This window comes from Martes martes (assembly GCF_963455335.1).
Source record: "Martes martes genome assembly, chromosome: 9".
Classification (NCBI taxonomy): Eukaryota; Metazoa; Chordata; class Mammalia; order Carnivora; family Mustelidae; genus Martes; species Martes martes.
In genome coordinates, this window is record NC_137896.1 from 24,374,391 (window position 1) to 24,391,124 (window position 16,734).

Genomic DNA, 16,734 nt, shown 5'->3' on the forward strand with positions numbered 1-16,734 from the left:
TGTCTCTCCATCCTCTTACCCCCAGTGCAGTGTATTCTCCCCGCAGCAGCCACTTTATAAGCAAGGAATCTGGGAATCAGCAGGGCTGATTAACTTGGCCATGGCTATTATGGTGTCAGAGCCTCAGTGGAAACCCAGCCAGTCTGACTTTGACTTAGTCAGTGGTAAGAACAGCACTTTGGGGCCCAACCGGCCTGTGGTTGGATCCCAGTTCTGCCACACACTGGTTGTGCCAGCTTCAGCATGTGACCATCTTTTGTCTTTTCAGTTTTCCTGCCTTCAAGTGGGCCAATAATAACCTCAGAGTTCTAATGAGGAGTCAGAGAAGTTATTGCATCAGGGCCCTCAGATTCTTACTGATTCAAAAGTGCTGGGGCCAGTGTCTCCATCTTATTGACACAGGGCTTTCTTCCAAACCACAGACCTCTGTGCATGGACAGAGCAGAAGTGCTGAGGAACTAGTACACACAGGAATGTCTTTCCACCATGATGGCTCACATAGAACTGCTCTAGCTTCCTCTCCTCTTGGATGAAATAATTCTGAGGTGTGTGTACTACACTGTTTCCCGGAACTGCCCAGTGGAATTAAGGCCCAGATGCCCACCATGGTAACATTCTCTCCTTTTTAAAAAAAAGATTATTTCTTTATTTATGAGTTGGGGGGGGCAGAGGGAGGAGAAGCAGACACCTCGATGAGCAGGGAGCCTGATGTGGGACTACATCCCAGGACCCTGGGATCATGACCTGAGCTGAAGGCTTGATGGACTGAGCCACCCAGGTGCGCCTCATGGTAACATTCTTTATTGGCTATCACCGCTACCTTGTTTCATTCCCTGATTACCCTAGTAGTGCTTCCTGAGACCACTGACTTGCACTCAAATCCTTATCTTGGGATCTGTTTCTGGAGAACCCAGACTAAAATATAATGCGATCATTTATTCATTCAGTAACTATTTATTAAGCCCTTCCATGAGTTAGGCTCTGTGCTGGCTGCTGGGGATGTTGCGATGAACAGGACAGAATGTGTCCCTCCTCTCAGAGAGCTGAGAGCCTGGGAAACAGGCAACAGCAAGTAAACAATGATAGCATCATTTTGGATAGTGTCAAGTACTGTGAAGGAAATGATGTGATAATGATGGGAGTGGGTTATATGGGGGTGGTCAGGGAGGGCCTCTCTGAAAAGTTGGTATTCAAGCTGAGACGTGAAGAATGAGAAGGGGCCAGCCAAGAAACAATTTGGGGGAAAAGCATTCCAGAGAATAGTAAGTAGAATAGTAAGAATAAGTAGAATAGTAAGTAGAATAGTAAGAATAAGTAGAATAGTAAGTAGAATAGTAAGAATAAGTAGAATAGTAAGTAGACTCTAACGTAAACATATGCTTGGAGTATTTATTGAAGGAGCAAGATAAAGTTACAGAGTTGGGGTGTAGTCAACTAGAGAGAACATGTTAGGAGAAGTGAATTGGGGAAGTAAAAGTAAGCAGGGGCCAGATCATGCAGGCCCCAGAACACAGTGGGAAATCTGGATTTTATTGCAATGCCAATGATAAGCCACCCAGAATTTTCAGCAGAAGAGTGATGTGATCTGCGTCAATAACAACACAAAGTCTCTTTTTTTTATTTTTAAAGATTTTTATTGACTTATTTATTGAGGGGGAGGGGCAGAAGGAGAAGCAGGCTCCCTGCTGAGAAGCAGGGAGACCAACGGGGAGGGGGTGCTGGGGGGTGCTCAACCCCAGGACCCTGAGATCATGACCGGAGCAGAAGTGGGACGTCCAACCCACTGGACCACCAGGTACTCCAAACAAATTCTCTTAGCCTCCCTTTGGGAAATAGTCTGTAGGAGACAAGGACAAGGTGCAGAAACAAGGAAACCACTTCCCTGCCTATCGCAGTAGTTTCAGATGAGATGATGGTGGCCTGGGCTAGAGTTGTAGCACGGGAAGTGGATCAATTTGAGACATTTTGGAGTTAGAGCTGACAGAACTTGCTGACAGATTGAAAGTAGAGGGAGAGGGGGAAAATGACTCCTCCATTTCTCCTAGTGTAACTGGGTGGATGGTCAGGTCATTCACTGAGATGGTCTAGACTGGGAAGGAACAGGTTTTGGGAGAGGCTGTGAGTGTGGAAATGAAGCGTTCTGTATTAAGAGTCAGTCATTAGATACCCAGGAGGAGGTGCTCCGTATGCCACTCAACTATGGGTCTGTAACGCCTATACCCGGGAGGCTAAGGGGTCCAGGCTGGAACAGTGAACGGAAGTCTTTAACCTATAGCGCAGCGCTGTCCAGTAGAAAGAGGACGTGAGCCACGTATGCAGTTTAAATAGTCATATTAAAAGGGTAAAAAGAAACAGATGAAACTAATTTAAATCATAGTCATTTGACCTAGTATATCCTACTATTATTTCAACACGTAGTCAATATAAACAAGACTGATGAGCTATTCTGCACTCTTTCTTCGACATCCGGTGTGTATTTTACATTTAGAGCACATTAATTCGCACTCATTTCATTCCAAGCACTCGGGTGTCACAGGACCACCACGGGCGACCACTCAGGTCAGCGGTAGGAGCGGTTTCGCAAAGCCGGGAACGGGTACCCACCCGGACCCTATTGGGAGAAGCACTTCCGCCGAGACGTCCCGGACGGAAGTCGTGGCGGAACGGAAGTCGCTCGTGTGTGCTCTCAGCCGCTGAACGCTGGGGCGGCGTCCCGGCTGACTGAGTGCGGTTTGCGTTGCCGGATGCAGGGCGCTCGGGCTGCGGGAGGTGAGCGGCGCGTCCCGCGGAGGTGGTCCATTCCTGGGGCCGGAGGGCGGCGGAGGCCCGCAAATGCTCGGTGTTCGAGGGGAGAATGGTGCGGGCCCTGGAGTCAGACTGTCGGGGTTCGCGCCCCCGCCCCGCTGCCTTCTCGCCTGTGACCTTGGGCACGTCACGCGTGAAGTGGGGGATGATAGACCCTGGTTTACAATGTTGGTGAGGATTAGATAGGGTAATCCATGGGAAGCACTAAGCACCGCGCCTGAAGCCTTGTATCCACCCCAGCAAAGTGGGATGTTTTATCGTTTAGGTTTACTTCTGTTGAGATGAGGTTGCTGCCTCGTAGTTATTGCCGACTACCAATTTTTGAGCACCGCCCCCACCCCCGTGGCTCCTATTTTATTTGCATTATCACATTTGATCCTCACAGCAGACACAGGTATTACTGTCCCCATTTGACTCATGGAGAAATGGAAGCTCCCCGAGTTTAAGAAGCTCCCCAGGTGCCCAGGGTTACCTGGCTAGGCTGCAGCTGGGGCAGACTGACTCCAGAGTCCATGCTCTTAACCGGATTGCTTTATATCTCCCATGAAAGGGGGTGAGGGCTGCAAGTGTGCAGTTACTGAATGCTTACCTTATGCCGAGTTTTGTTTTTAATACCTTCTTTAATTCTTACAGTGTCTCTGGGACGTAGGTACTACCTTTATCTTTATCTTACAAATGTGGAATTGGCAGCTCAGAGATAGGAATTTGACTTTCCCAAGGTCACACAGCAAGTAAGGAGCAGGGAAGTGTGACTTTAAAGCTCACACGAGTCTGTTGTTCTCTGATGCTTGAATGTAGGTTAGCTTTGCACCTGCCTAAAGTGCTGGTAGCAGGTGACCGAGTTAGAGAGGCAACAGGCTGCAGCTGCTCATTTTACATGTACAGCACCTGCCATGAGTCAGTTACTGAATGGGAGATGGTGAAGATGTACAAATGGTTGAGATTTGTTCCCTGCTTTTAGAGACCTCCCAGCCTGTAAGGGATGGCAGAAGTGTAAGTAGTAATTAACAGCCAAGTCTTGAGATGGAGTTTAGGAGGCTTTGGGAATCTATAGGAGGACCCCAGCCTAGACTTGGAGAATGGTGGCCAGGATAGGCATCTAGGAGGAAGCAGAGACCTAAAAGCATGGGAGTTGGCTAAGTCAGAGAGAAGATACACTAGCTAGAGAGAACAGTGTGTGTAAAAGCCTAGAAGCTAGTGAAGATCAGTACAAAAATGGTGTGACTGGAAGGAGTGAGGCAGTCAGGCTGGAGATCGTGAGGTCCGTTAAGGATATGTGGTGGGAAGTGCGTCTCCATCTCTTGGACTTCAAGTCACCTGGGTTCCTTCCTGGGAGGCAGTGACTGTTTCTTATGCACCCTAGAGATACTGTGCTCATTGACAAGTATGTACCTTAATATTCCTGTGCTCCTTGCCCTGCAGATTAAAGTATAGCATACTGCAGACACTATTGGGCATTTTACTTCCTTGTTTTTGTCATGTATGGTTACAGCCTTACTTTCTAACAGTTGCATTTTATCCCATTGCATGGATGTACCATGACTTACTTAAATAGTCCCCTTCTGATGACATTAGGTCTTTTCCATTCCTTTCCTGTTAGAAACACTGCTGCACTGAATATCCTTACACATGGGTCATTTTATACATGTAAGACTCTATCTGTAGGATAAATATCTAGGAATGGAACTGCTTGGTGAAAGGGTTTGTGCGTGTCATTTTGATGGAAAGTGGCATATTGGTTTCTGTAAAGGTTGTGCTATTTTCATCTCCCCAGCTATGTGTGAGGGGGCCTGGGTAGAAAATTTGAAGGCAGTAACTCGAGATTCTTGAAGGGTAGGAGTCGCTGATCAGATGTATAGTGCCCCATGTTAGATACGTCCCATTTGAAGGAACTCAAAGGAAGATCCCCTCAGACAGTAAGTGGATTTCGTAGTAATGGGAGGCGACATAGCTAGGTGGCCAGGAGCATGGACTTTATGGTCATATAGGTGGGAGCTTAGGTAAGTTCCTCAGCTTCTCTGTGTCTATTTCCTCATCTCTGAATGGGGGTAATAGTACCACCTGTGTCTGTCTTGCTGAGGATTGCTGTGAAGATTTAATGCCCTTGAAACTGTTCCTGGCACAAGGTGCTTCTTTGTTATTTTGTCACACCATCTCATCTCATCTCATCTCTACCACCCCTTTGTTTTGAAAACTGCCTGGATTTGTATCTTACCTTTGGCACTCCTTTGTCTGATCTTAGGCAAGTTGCCCCGGTTTTGTTGTTTTTTTTTCCTAACTTGTAAAATAGGGATGGTATTAAGAATATTTTCTTTTTGGGTATTAAATGTATTAATACACCAGATGTGCTTATAGCATTGCCCTGTATGTAGTGTTCAAAAAATGTTGGTGGTACCTGTTATTCTTTTGCAGACTTTGGACTTTGATTTAGTGCCATGCATCCTTTGCAGTGTGTCCTGCAGGCACGCAGGTGGGGGCCCTTGGCTTCCGTGTCCTGGCTGCTGCTCAGGACCTGCAGGGCATGTAGTAGTGTTCCCAGCACTGCATGTCCCAGTGTAGAGAGGCAGCAGGAAGATGGAGTTCGGAAGGATTTCAGCTCCAGGCTTGCCAGTGGGCCGACTTTTCAGCATTTTTTAAGAAGAGTGTCAGCTCCTCAAGAGAAACCAGACATGGAGGACCCTCCACCCTATCTCACAGTGGATGAACTTTTAGGGAAGCAAAGAAAAGGTTGGTTTTACTTTTCTTCTCTCTTCAGACTTCCGCTTTGCTCCTTTCTAGTACCCACAGCCTGATTTTTAATTATTCTTTTTGTTTTTTTTTTCCCGAAGAGGGTTTGTTTTTTTTTTTTAAGATTTTATTTATTTATTTGACAGACAGAGATCACAGGTAGGCAGAGAGGCAGGCAGAGAGGGATGGGGAAGCAAGCTCCCTGCTGAGCAGAGAGCCCGTTTTGGGGCTCGATCCCAGGACCCCGGGATCATGACCTGAGCTGAAGGCAGAGGCTTTAACCCACTGAGCCACCCAGGCGCCCCTAATTATTCTTTTATTACAGACCTGGCTTTGGACGGTTAATAGGGTGGGAAGGCTGCTAGGTTCTGGAATTATCAGACTTCATCAAGTAACAATATTAAGAAACTTGTGGGTGCCTGGCTGGCTCACTTGGTGGAGTGTGCAACCCTTGACCTCAGTGTTGTGTGTTCAAGCCCCATGTCGAGTGTAGAGATTACTTAAAAATAAAATCTTTAAAAAAATTTTTAGGGTGCCTGGATGGCTCAGTCAGTTGTGTCTGACTTTGGCTCAGTTCATGATCTCAGGGTCCTAGGATCAAGCTCTGTGTCAGGTTCTGTGCTCAGTGGGCAGTCTGCTTCTCCCTCTCTCTCTGCCCCTTCCCCTGCTTGTGCATGCTTGTGCACTCTCTCAAATAAATAAATTAAATCCTAAAAAAAAAAGGAAAGAAAGAAACTCATACTTTTGGTCCATGTAGCTAGGGTGGGTGGAAGTCCTGGGGAGTCTTCTGTTTGGTTACTTTTGGAAACCCTATAATTACTCTGTTCTGACTTTTTGATCATCTTTTTTTATTTTTTTTTTTAAGATTTGTATTTATTTGTTCGACAGATAGAGATCACACGTAGGCAGAGAGGCAGGCAGAGAGAGAGGGGGAAGCAAGCTCCCTGCCGTGTAGAGAGCCTGACATGGGGCCCGATCCCAGGACTCTGAGCCGAAGGCAGAGGCTTAACCCACTTAGCCACCCAGGTGCCCCGATTTTTAGATCATCTTAACTCATAAGAAAGCTTTTACAGTTGGTGCTGTAGAAATTCACTCAAAAATATTTCATTTATTTATTTGAGAGAGAGAGCAGAGAACACAAGTGGAGGGAGGGAGAAGGGCAAAGGGAGAGGGAGAAGCAGATTTCCTGAGCTGATGTGGAGCTCAATCCCAGGCTCCATCCCAGGACTCCAAATGAAAAGTGGACACTTAACCGACTGAGCTACCCAGGTGCCCCTCTTTTCTTTCTTTTCTTTTTTTAAAAAAAGACTTATTTATTGGAGAGTGTATGCATGGACGTGTGAGCATGGAGTGGTAGAGGGAGAGAATCCATAAGCAGACTCCCCACTGACTGTGGAGCCCCATGCAGAGCTCCATCTTATGACCCTGACATCATGACCTGAGCCAAAATTGAGTTGGGTTGCTTAACCAGCTGAGCCACCCAGCTGCTCCTTTGTAATTAAATTTTTAGAAATTGGTATAAAATGTTATGTTGTGCTGTACTATGATGTACCTGTCCTCTGTAGTTGAACATTGTTTCAAAAGTTCTATATAAGTTGTTTATATAAGTAATGCTATAATATGTATCTTCATATATACATGTACTTATATACATATAAATGTATGTCTATGTCCTATTGAATTTTTTTCTAGGACAAATATCTAGGAATTAAATTAGTAAATCAAGGAGTATGTACATCTTGTGACTCCTGCTAGATATATATATTTTTAAAGATTTTATTTATTTATTTGACAGAGAGAGAGAACACAAGTAGGCAGAGAGGCAGGCAGAGAGGGGCGGAAGCAGGCTCCCTGCTGAGCAGAGAGCCCGATGCGGGGCTTGATCCCAGGACCCTGAGATCATGACCTGAGCTGAAGGCAGAGGCTTAACCCACTGATCCACCCAGGCGCCCCTCCTGCTAGATACTTTGTAGTCCTTTACATATATGTAAATATGTATATTTGTTGTTCCCCTCAGTTCTGACATAATTTTTTTTTTTTTTAAAAGACCAGGAAAGTGAACCAAGGAAGGTTTAAAAAAACCCTGTTGTTTGTTTCTTTCTTCTATAAGTTACTGCTGTTCTTTGTTGGTTTTCATATGATTTTTTTGTCATTAACTTTTAACTTCATTTGGACTTTATTTGGGTCTGTTGATTAAAAGGTGCTGGGGGGCAGGAATTGATGTAGGAATATAGTTTCAAAGGACTTGCCAGAGTATGAAGTTGATGTTCTTAAAAATTGATGCAAATGTGTTTTACATCATAATACAGCCATGCTTTCTTTCTTTTTTTTTTTTTTAAGATTTTATTTTTAAGTAATCTCTGCACCCAACGTGGGGCTTGACCTTAAAACCTGGAAATCAAGAGTTGCATGCTTTACCAACTGAGCCAGCTAGGTGCCCCAGTGCTTGCTTTCATTTCATATGTTTGTTTGAAGTTACTGTAGGAAGTTAGCCCATTTTTATTTTCTGGCTTTGTGTACCCTCTGGCCATTGCTGCTCCCTTCAGAGGTTGGAGAACTTCATTGTGAGAAGGAGGGTTGTAATGTATGGATTTAAATTTTTCCCCCAAGTTGATACTCAGCACTATTAGCTAGTCCTCCCTTTTCTAATTGTTTTTATAACCACATTGCCTTGACTCTCAGGTGCATGTTTCTCCTATATTTTAAATGATATGGCCTGTCATTATGTATGTATGTAATGTAGTATTTCTTTTGTTCTGAGAGGCTGTCATTAATTTGGGGGTAGACCTGGAACTTAATGTTGTCTTAGAATTGAGGCAGCGGGATTTAGTGGATGACCAGTTGCCTCAGATGTTTCTGGGGCATTTGGGAAGGAGACCTTTTGAAACATGTCCCTTTTAGTTTACCTACTGTGGAATCCCCCTCTCATTGCAGTCTACCTGGAGACCTATGGCTGCCAGATGAACGTGAATGACACAGAGATAGCCTGGTCTATCTTACAGAAAAGTGGCTACTTGCGGACCAGGAACCTCCAAGAGGTACATGCATTTTCTGCTTTCATTGTTTTCTGGGCCTGGGTGAGACTCTGCATTTGTGCCAGTTTTCAGATGTAGCTTCAGAAATAAGGTATGGCCTGGTGAGAGTGAGTTCCCTTGAGTGAAGTGCATAGCATGGAACTAAGGTGTATTTTTGTTGCAGTTACTTTTGAAACTTTTATGGTGGTGCTCACTTTTAGGAAGGAACTAAGTTCACAATGGGCTGGGAGGTGGAGGGGGAATGGGGAGTTAGTGTTTAATGGGTACGGAGTTTTAGTTGGGGAACATGAAATGGTTCTGGAGCTTGATAGTGGTGATGGTTGTACAACAATGTGAATATACTTAATGCTACTGAATTATACACTTAAAAATGGTTAAAATGGTAAATTTTGTGCTATGTATGTTTTACCACAGTGATAAAGAAAAAGATAAATGGATAGTGATTCTACAAGGCAGATTTCAAAGATCATAATTTTCCCTTCTTTTCTGTTGCTTTCCACTCAGGCTGATGTGATCCTCCTTGTCACATGTTCTATCAGGTGAGAATTTGTTCTTTATCTAGAGAGTGAATATATTTTATGCCAGAGTTAACAGTGCCAGGCCGGTAGACCTGTGGCAATCAGTCAGTGGACTCGTGATTTTACAGCAATGGAGATAGCAATGATAGAACCGGGTTGACGTTTGCTGAGCACGTACTGCGTATCAGGTCCTGTGCTGAGCACTGTACTTGCACTAACTAATTTAATTCTCACAACAGCTGTATGAGATAGGTGTTATTATCAAACCCGTGTTATAGATGAGGAAACCGAGAGTTTGCTGAGGCACCCAACTTTTCCTAAGGTTTCTTTTGCAGGTAATGGCACATATTCATGATGTAATTCACATCATAAAGGTTCGGGTGCAGTTGGTGCAGAGATGGTGGCATCCATTAGAAGTGAACATACTATTTCCTGCTTTGTTTCTGTGTGCAAGGCATGTTAGTGTTAATGTTTCCTTAGTGTTAATATAAGTGTTTCTGCTATAAGACACTGACCTTCATGGCTTTGGGAGATTCAGAAATGAACCCTTCTTCCGTGGAGCCTGGCTTTAAGGAGCTTGGTTTGATATGGGAACTAAGGCAGATACACAAATAGCTCTAACATCTGGCAGAAAGCACTATGTAAAAAATCAAGCAATAAAAGAGAAGTTGCTAACTACAGGGAAAAGTGTAGTTAAAGTGATAGGGCAGTTAAAGGGTAGACAAACTCTGTGAGGCTTTGTGAGGTACATTGTTTCTGAGTTTGGGCTTGTCAGGTTTGGAGATAAGCTGGAAGGAAGTGGTGCTTCCTCAGTTGGCTCCCTGCCTATCTTCCCTTAACCTAAAAGATAGACATTCATGTAAAGGGTTGAAGTTTGTTTTTATTTAATTTCCATTATTGTACTCTTTTAGCTTGTGCTCTAGTTTATTTTCAGGTTGAGTTCTACTTCTTGATCTTGCAGGGAGAAGGCTGAGCAGACCATCTGGAATCGTTTACATCAGCTTAAAGCCCTGAAGAAAAAACGGCTCCACTCACGAGTACCTCTGAGGGTTGGGATTCTAGGTATCCGGTAATTTGCAGATTTTGTGTTTTCACACTTGGGAAACTCTTAGAGGCTGGATTCCCAGTGTTTGAAGAATTGTTGTACACCTCATGTAACTCTTGTATTTGATGGCAGAGGCCATAGGATTAAATGAAATGAAGCTCATAAAAGGGCTTTTCATAGTGCCTTGAAGTAATAGGTACTCAGAAAGTGGTCTGTCCTTCCTAGAGTCTAATGTGGCTTACAGCAGCATAGAGTTATGGATAGGAGAGAGTTTGGAGTCTGAAAGAACAGCATGAATTTACAGCAAAGGCACCTTTCATCTTGACCCCTGATGTAAGCCCAGGTGAAGATCTACATCTGCACTGACCAGTGTGGTAGCCACTAGTTACATGTGGTTATTTAAATTTAACTAAAATTAGGGGCTCCTGGCTGACTCAGTCGGTGGAACATGCATCTCTTGATCTTGGGGTTGTCAATTCCAGTCTCATGTTGGGTGTAGGGATTACTTTAAAAAAAAGGGTGGGGGGGGCGCCTGGGTGGCTCAGTGGGTTAAGCCTCTGCCTTTGGCTCAGGTCATGATCTCAGGGTCCTGGGATTGAGCCCTGCATGGGGCTCTCTGCTCAGCAGGGAACCTGCTTGTCCCTGTGTCTCTGCCTGCCTCTCTGCCTACTTGTGACCTCTATCTGTCAAATAAATAAATAAAATCTTAAAAAAAAACAAACCCAAAAAACCCCCAAAAAACAAATCTTAAAAAAATAAATTTAAGGGGTGCCTGGGTGACTCAGTTGGTTAAGCATCTGCCTTTGGCTCAGATCGTGATCCCGAAGTCCTGGGATTGAGCCCCACATTGGGCTCTCTGCTCAGCAGGGAGTCTACTCCTCCCTCTGCCCCTCACCCTGCTCACGCGTGCTCTCTCTCTCTGTTCTCTCTAAATAAATAAAATCTTAAAAAAATAAATTTAAGTAAAATGAAATAATATTAAAAATTCCCTTCTTCATTCTTACTAACCACATATTGACTGCTCAGTAGCCACGCTTGACTAGCGGCTACCAGTTTGGACAGCACAGATGAAGAACATTTCTGTCATCTTAGTTCGTTGGACAGCTCTGATCTAGATTGCTGGGAAGCATATTTCAAAAATGAATATTCTATGCCCTTTTGGTCCCAGAATTTTGTTAATGTATTTAATTTTAAAACAGACTGTTCATTTTGGAATAATTAAATTAATTTCTCTTGATGAAGGGCCCAAACATGGTTGGAGCATATCCAGTTACACAGATTAATGTACTAAGTGATGTAGGAGGTTGGAAGGATTAACTGAATGTTTCATATCAGTTTCTTCATTATAGAAGCCCCTGGCTATATCTTTGTTAGGAATTTCAGAAATCCCCCCAATACTTTGTTTTATTATTATGGTAAAATATAACATAAAATTTACCATTTGAACCCTTCTTTTTTCTTTAAAGATTTTATTTATTTCAGAGAGAGCATGAGTGGTCAAGGAGGAGAGGGAGAAGCAGACTCCCTCCTGAGTGTGGGGCTTGATGCTAGAATGTTGAGATCATGACTTGAGCCAAAGTCAAGGTGCTTAACTGACTGAGCCACCCAGGTGCCCCTATGTTTTGAAATTCTATAGCCTTACTGATAAACAGTGGTTTTTTAGGATACAGAAGATAGCAGCATAGATGGTTAATTCATTTCTTAGAGGTCTTAGCAAGTATTATGGGTCAGAAAAGGGATAAAGGATATAAGTACAGTTGTATGTAAGTGTTTTTTTTTAATAGGTTCCTGAATAAAAAGTTTTTGTTTAGAGTTTGAAGTAAATTTCAGTTGAAAAAAGGTTCATGTCTAGAAATGTCTTTGGGCGATGGCTTAATTTTTTCTGGGCATTTAATTGAATTTCTTTAGTTGCTTGCTTCCTGTGGTTTTCTTGTATAGGAAGATGCAGGTTCTAGTGCTATGAAAGTATTGGGTGAATTTGAGGAGTGATGATGCTCAACTCTCAGAGAAGTTTCTGTGCCCTTGGCTCTGATCCTAGCTGGAGGTAATGTGTACAGAGAAGTAGACATGGGACCAGATGAATTTGGGAACAGGTGCTCATTTTCTTTTCCTTCCCAGGCTGCATGGCTGAGAGATTGAAGGAGGAGATTCTCAACAGGGAGAAAATGGTGGATATTTTGGCCGGTCCAGATGCCTATCGGGACCTTCCTCGTCTGCTGGCTGTTGCTGATTCAGGCCAACAAGCTGCCAATGTGCTGCTCTCTCTGGATGAGACCTATGCTGATGTCATGCCAGTCCAGACAAGCCCCAGTGCTACTTCTGCCTTCGTGTGAGATATCGAGCAAGAGACAAGGAGTGAAGTTCTCCTTTCTCACTTTTATTTCTTTCTTTTTGAGAGGGGGTGTAGAGAGAGAGTGAGAGCTCAGGTGCATGAGCTGGGGGTGGGTGGAGGCTGGAGGTGAGGAGGGACAAAGGGAGAGAGTCCCAAGCAGACTCTGCGCAGAGCCCAACAAGGGACTCGATCTCACAACCCTGAAATCATGACCTGAGCCAAAACCAAGAATTGGATGCCCAAAAGACTGTGCCATTCGGGCACTCCTGCTTTCTCACTTTTATTTATTTATTTATTTAATGTATTTTTTTAAAGATGTTATTTATTTGTTTGACAGAGAGAGAGATCACAGGTAGGCAGAGAGGCAGGCAGAGAGAGAGGGGGAAGCAGGCTCCCCGCTGAGCAGAGAGCTCCATGTAGGGCTCCATCTCAGGGCCCTGAGACCATGACCTGAGCGTGAGGCAGAGGCTTAACCAACTGAGCCACCCAGATGCCCCTCCTTTCTCACTTTTAAAATAATGGTAAGGGCAGGGGATCCCAGGACTGTGGGATCATGATCTGAGCCAAAGGCAGACACTTAATGACTGAGCCACCCAGGAGCCCCTAAATACTAGTTTTTAAAGATAAAAAATGTTTGCCTTAAAAAAAAGTCTCAGATTGATCCAGTGCCAAGGGAGCTATGACTTGCTGCTTGGGTGGGAGCAAGGCATCCTATTCCTGTTATTCCTGTTACGAAGTTTTGGTACTTTTCTCCCCAGGTCTATCATGCGAGGCTGTGACAACATGTGCAGCTACTGCATTGTTCCTTTCACACGTGGCCGGGAGAGGAGTCGGCCTGTTGCTTCCATTCTAGAGGAAGTGAAGAAGCTTTCAGAGCAGGTGAAAAGTTCTCTAGGCTTTTGTCTTGAAAACATGTTTTTATGGGGATGAGGACAAACTTTCCCGTTTTGCTGCCTGTTCTGTCTCTGAGCTGTGTAGGTTTAGAACCCATACCTGGCCAGAAAGAAACACCTGGGTGAATGTCTTTGATTTGCTGCTTATAAATTACAGGCAGATCCATGCAAAGTTTGTTTAGGAGGTAGCACAGTGGAATGGAGAGAGCATGAGTTTAGAATCAGATGATTGAGTATGAATTCTGGCTGTACCATTCTCTGGTTTGGTGCCTTGGTCACTCAACTATTATCTTTGAAACATAGTTTCCCAGTCTATGAAAAGAAGATAAAATAGTAACTTTCTTGCTGGGTTTTTGGGAAGATTGTTGTAGTTTAAATGTCTTTATCTTTTTTTTTTTTCTTTTCTTTCCTTCCTTTCCTTTCCTTCCTTCCTTCCTCTCTCCCTTTCTCTCTTTTGTAAGAAATCTTCACACCCAGCCTGGGGCTTGAACTCACAACCCTGAGATCAAGAGTCACGTGCTCTACCAACTGAGTCAGCCAGGTGCCCATGTAGTTTAATTTTTTTTTTTTAAGATTTATTTATTTTTAGAGAAAGAATGCATGAGGAAGGGGAGGAGCAGAGGGAGAGGGAGAAGGAGAATCATAAGCAAGCTCGGCTCTAAGTGTGGAGCCTGACGTGGGCTCAATCTCACAACCCTGAGATTATGACCTGAGCTGAGACCAAGAATCAATACTCAACTGACCGAGCCACCAAAGTGCTGTAATTTTTTTTTTTAAAGATTTGTTTATTTGAGAGAAAGGAAAGGGGTAGAGGGAGAAGGGAGGGGAGAGAATCTCAAGCAGACTCCCCACTGAGCCTGGAGCCCACTGGAGGGCTCGATCTCAAGACCCTGTGATCATGACCTGAGCCAGAATCAGGAGTTGGCCTCTCAACTGAGCCACACAGGTGCCCTGCCCCTAAATGTTTTTAAACTACCTATATAGTAAATTTTCAGAGAATGATTTATTTGTCCATTCTAGGGAAACTTCCTGAATATCTTTCTTATTTTATCACAGAGCCAGCTTTCTAGTTGAGAGACAGAGAATAGATGAGGTTAGTGAATCCCGTCAGAGGCCAGAGGGGAGATAATTGCTATTTTCTTCCTATTGGGACCTGGTCGCCGTTAACTCTAGGCTTGGATCTTCTAGTCCTGAAGAGGAGGATGTAGTTGGGAATATGGAGCTTTTCTTCCACTAGAGGCTCCCTCTTTCCTTACTTGATTGCTCAAGAACTGTGGGAGCCAGCCCGTGCTCCAGTTTTCAGTCAGCAGTTTGTCTCTGTTCTTACACTCTAGCAGTGCTCTCTTCTCATCTCCCATTTCCCAATTCTCAATTCCCTGCTTTGCTCCCTGGCTGCTCACAGGCACTGTGAGGTATTCTCCATATCCCTTCTTTCCACACGCTTCCTGGTCTCAAGTCGTCTCCTTCTCCCCTTCCAACTCCCCCGTAGTACCAGAACTACTTGTCAGGATAGAGACATTCTGTATATTATTACTTTTATTTATTTATTTTTTTTAAAAAGATTTTTTATTTTATTTATTTATTTGTCAGAGAGAGAGAGAGGAGCGAGAGTGAGCACAAGCAGACAGAGTGGCAGGCAGAGGCAGAGGGAGAAGCAGGTTCCCTGCCGAGCAAGGAGCCCGATGTGGGACTCGATCCCAGGACGCTGGGATCATGACCCGAACTGAAGGCAGCTACCCAACCAACTGAGCCACCCAGGCATCCCTATTTTTTATTTTTTAAAAAATATTTTATTTATTAGAGAGGGAGCACAAGCAAGGGGAGTGGTAGGCAGCGGGAGAGGCAGACTCGCCCTGAGCAGGGAGCCCAATGTGGAACTCATGACCCAAGTCGAAGGCAGATGCTTAACCAACTGAGCCACCAGGTGCTCCCAAGTTTCTTTTTTTTTTTGTTTTAAGTTTATTTATTTTTAAGTAATCTTTACACCCAACGTGGGGCTCGAACTCACAACCCAGGGAGCCCAATGTGGGGCTCGATCCTAGGACCCTGAGATCATGACCTGAGCTGAAGGCAGAGGCTTAACGACTAAGCCACCCAGGTGCCACTCTTCAGTCCCTCTTAATTTAAAACAACCCTTTCAGTTTTTTGTTGTTTGCTTTAAATGATACATTAAGTTTTTGAAGAGATCAGATATTGCTGGATTTGTCTGATTGCTTCTTCATGTTGTCATTTAAAATATTCTTCTGAATTCTGGTACACATTGGAAGTTAGGTGTAAAAGCTTGATTCAAATTAGGCTAAATATTTTGGGAAGAGTATTTCATAGGCAGTGATTATATAGTATATATATAAATCAACTGGCAGAATGCTGTCAGAATTTGATTTATTGTGTTACAAATTAACCATTATTATTGAACATTGAGTTTGTGTCCAGGTTTTTGCTACTCTAAAAAATGCTTTGAAGCTAATTTGTATTTTAGATTTTAGAAATTCTGAAGTTGAGTTCTTCAGACAAGATGCCCAAATGTGAAATTATTGGGTTAAAGACAGAATAGAATACATTTATGGATGGCTCTTGGTAGGGTCAGCTAATTTCAATGAAACTACGAAAAAAGTTTTAATTTGCTTCCGATGTATTTATTTTCCTTCTTTAGGGGCTGAAAGAAGTGACACTTCTTGGTCAGAATGTTAATAGTTTTCGGGACAGTTCAGAGGTCCAGTTCAACAATGCTGTGTCTACTAACCTCAGCCGTGGCTTTTCTACCAACTATAAACCCAAGCAAGGGGGCCTTCGTTTTGCTCACCTTCTGGATCAGGTCTCCAGAGTAGATCCTGAAATGAGGATCCGTTTTACCTCTCCCCACCCCAAAGACTTTCCTGATGAGGTGAGTATCGACAGAGAACTGTGACAAGCTGTTATCAGTATCCTTTTAAAAAAAATTTTTTTTAAGGTTTTTATCTATTTATTTGACTGACAGAGATCATAAGTAGGCAGAGAGGCAGGCAGAGAGAGAGGGGGGAAGCAGGCTCCCTGCTCAGCAGAGAGCCTGATGCGGGGCTTAATCCCAGGACCCTAGGATCATGACCCGAGCCGAAGGCAGAGGCTTTAACCCACTGAGCCACCCAGGCTCCCCTTTTAAATTTTTTTAAGATTTTTATTTATTTATTTGACAGAGATCACAAGTAGGCAGAGAGGCAGGCAGGGGTGGGTGGGTGGAGTAGGCTTCCTGCTGAGCAGAGAGCCTGATGCTGGGCTCGATCCCCCTGGGTGGCATCCTTAAGTATGCCAAAGGCTGGATCCAGTGGGAGGCAGCAGTCCTTGAGTCTCCCTCAGGGCATCTTGTGTATTGCTGTATTGCCCTTTAATTTCACCAAAGATT

At 44.0% G+C, this 16,734-nt stretch overlaps 1 protein-coding gene across 3 annotated transcripts in view; it reads left to right on the plus strand.

The window, feature by feature from the left end:
* Positions 1–2,669: 2,669 nt before the first annotated feature.
* CDK5RAP1 (CDK5RAP1 mitochondrial tRNA methylthiotransferase) overlaps positions 2,670–16,734 on the plus strand; it is a 34,522-nt gene continuing 20,457 nt past the window's right edge. Inside the window, exons 1-8 of one of the 3 annotated variants that reach the window (XM_080814537.1) lie at positions 2,670–2,769; positions 5,218–5,532; positions 8,467–8,570; positions 9,072–9,106; positions 10,047–10,147; positions 12,249–12,459; positions 13,221–13,341; positions 16,009–16,239. In XM_080814537.1, coding sequence (XP_080670663.1) covers positions 5,241–5,532; positions 8,467–8,570; positions 9,072–9,106; positions 10,047–10,147; positions 12,249–12,459; positions 13,221–13,341; positions 16,009–16,239 — 1,095 coding nt within the window. In that variant the 5' untranslated portion in view covers positions 2,670–2,769; positions 5,218–5,240. The remainder of the gene's footprint in view (positions 2,770–5,217; positions 5,533–8,466; positions 8,571–9,071; positions 9,107–10,046; positions 10,148–12,248; positions 12,460–13,220; positions 13,342–16,008; positions 16,240–16,734) is intronic. The other 2 variants (XM_080814539.1, XM_080814538.1) reach the window with 2 other exon arrangements.